Below are 2,312 nucleotides of genomic sequence, written 5' to 3'. Positions count from 1 at the left end.
ACGAGAGTCGGAAGTTACAGGATAGAGAACAGAGGTACCCGGTTCATGAGAAGGAGATGACTGCTATTATCCACTGTCTTCATGTGTGGAGGCATTACCTGATCGGGAAGCCGTTCGTTGTCAAGACCGACAACGTTGCAGCAAGTTACTTTGCATCACAACCGAAGCTTTCAGCAAAGCAAGCTCGGTGGCAAGATTTCTTGGCAGAATTCGACATGACTATCGAGTATAGACCAGGGAGGCACAATGCAGTAGCAGATGCCCTTGGTAGGAAGGGACAGCTGGCAGCATTGGAGGGAGGATAGGATCGGGCCGCTAGGGGTAGAAGCCGAATTTAGATGTCAGAAGAGATGCAAAATAAGATCAAGGAAAGCATTGGTACCGATACTTTGGCACAAAATATAGTGGAGCAGGTTAAGGAAGGGAAGACACGAAGATTCTTCCTACGAGATGGGTTCTTGTTCTTTGGGAACCGACTCTACGTTCCAAAGTCATCAGGACTCAGGAGACACCTTTTGAAGGAATGTCACGATTCTCCGTGGGCCGGACACCCAGGACAACGTCGTTCCTTGTCCTTGTTGGAGAGAGGTTTCTTCTGGGAGAAGATGAGAGAGGATGTGGAGGAGTATGTACACACATGCATCATTTGTCAGCAGGACAAATCGGATAACCAGAGGTCAGGAGGACTATTGCAGCCTTTGCCGATTCCAGAGAGACCATGGATGAGTGTCTCAATGGACTTCATCACCCAGCTGCCACAGGTTCAGGGGTATAATGGGATCATGGTTGTGGTCGACCGTTTTTCCAAGTATGCCATCTTTGTTCCTACAAAGATACCTTGTGGGGCTGAGCGAACAACAGAATTGTTCTTTAAGAACGTAGTGAAGTATTGGGGAATGCCGTTGAGTATTGTGTCGGATAGAGATCCGCGATTCACAGGGAGATTTTGGACAACATTGTTCAAGTTGGTCGGGACAGAACTGTTGATGAGCTCGAGTTACCACCCCCAGACAGATGGGCAGACCGAGAGAATCAACGCGTTGCTGGAAGACTACTTGCGACACTATGTGACAGCTGACCAGAAGAATTGGCCGGAACTCTTGGATATTGCTCAGTTTAGCTACAATATTCAAAAGAGTTCTGCAACAGGGTACAGTCCATTCGAGTTGGTAAATGGGCAGATGCCGGTTGCACCGCATACTGTAGTGACGGGGGGTTTCTTGAGGAGTCCTCATGCAAAGAGATTCATGAAGGCTTGGGAGGAGACCCTGGAGTTAGCACGGTTGCGCTTGCACGATGCTGCAAGGAGGATGAAGAAGTATGCTGACCGTGGGAGGCGGGAAGCACACTTTGGTGAAGGGGACATGGTATTTCTCAGAATCACCGGGGAGCAGTTTCAGCCAGCTAAGGGAACGACGGGTAAACTGACACGGAAATATGAGGGACCATTCCGAGTGAAGAAGAAGGTGGGGGAAGTGGCTTACGAGTTAGAACTTCCACACCATATGAACATGAAACACCCCGTTTTTCATGTGAGTCAGTTAAAAAGATGCCGACTTGATTCCGACCATCCAGAGAGAGTTGAGCCGACAAGGGGACCAGCTGGGATCGTGGACAGACCAGGACTAGAGCTGGAGAAGATTGTGAACCTCAGAACTACTGGTGTTGGTTGCCACCGACGACGGGAATTCCTTTGCAGATGGAAGGATGCCCCGGAAGAGGAGAGCTGGGAGACAGAAGATTCACTTTGGAGGTGGAAGGATAAGATCGCAAGGTATGATAGAAAATTGAGAAGGAGAGCAGGAATTGTCGGGACGACAATGATTTCGGGCGGGGGAGAGTGTGACGACCTGCGCCCCTACCCGGGCGCGCGAAGAGGCGAGCTGCGGCTCCGCTCGAGCGCGCACTCCTCCAACACATAAAAGGAGATAATGGGCGCGAGCAAACCATGGAGGGTGATGGAAATAAACATAAATGGTGAGCTCGCCCCTTTTATAAGGCGGTTAGCCTTATGTCAAAGCCGACCATTATAATAAATCAATTGAAGGGCGGGCCGACAATAGATTTAACGAATGGTGGCGAATGTATGGATTATGGAGCGTCGGCTTGGGGTGGTTGAGACGCTCTAAGGGAGCGTATAAATACAACAAGCCAAAGCTCATTTGAAGACAACGAACTTGGTTCTCATTCCTCTAAGGTAGTGCGCACTTATCACAAGGACGCAGCTACATGGTGAATGAGCCCGTTGAGCGGGCGAAGGTCGGGTAGTCTGAAACGGGTGTCTCGGTAGGCGACAGTTGAGAGCCGCAGGC

General features: G+C 50.1%; 1 protein-coding gene across 1 annotated transcript; it reads left to right on the top strand.

Annotated features, from left to right (window-relative positions):
- Positions 1-1,310: 1,310 nt before the first annotated feature.
- Positions 1,311-1,922, top strand: LOC149219570 (uncharacterized). Its single transcript, XM_089386863.1, has one exon. The coding sequence runs from the start codon at positions 1,311-1,313 to the stop codon at positions 1,920-1,922; it is 612 nt and encodes a 203-aa protein (XP_089242989.1).
- The last annotated feature ends 390 nt before the right edge of the window (positions 1,923-2,312 follow it).

Source organism: Pinus tabuliformis, chromosome Q (genome assembly GCF_031772625.1).
Source record: "Pinus tabuliformis cultivar Carrire ecotype Pingquan chromosome Q, CPIR1, whole genome shotgun sequence".
NCBI classification, from domain to species: Eukaryota; Viridiplantae; Streptophyta; class Pinopsida; order Pinales; family Pinaceae; genus Pinus; species Pinus tabuliformis.
This window is presented reverse-complemented; position numbering and strand designations above follow the sequence as displayed.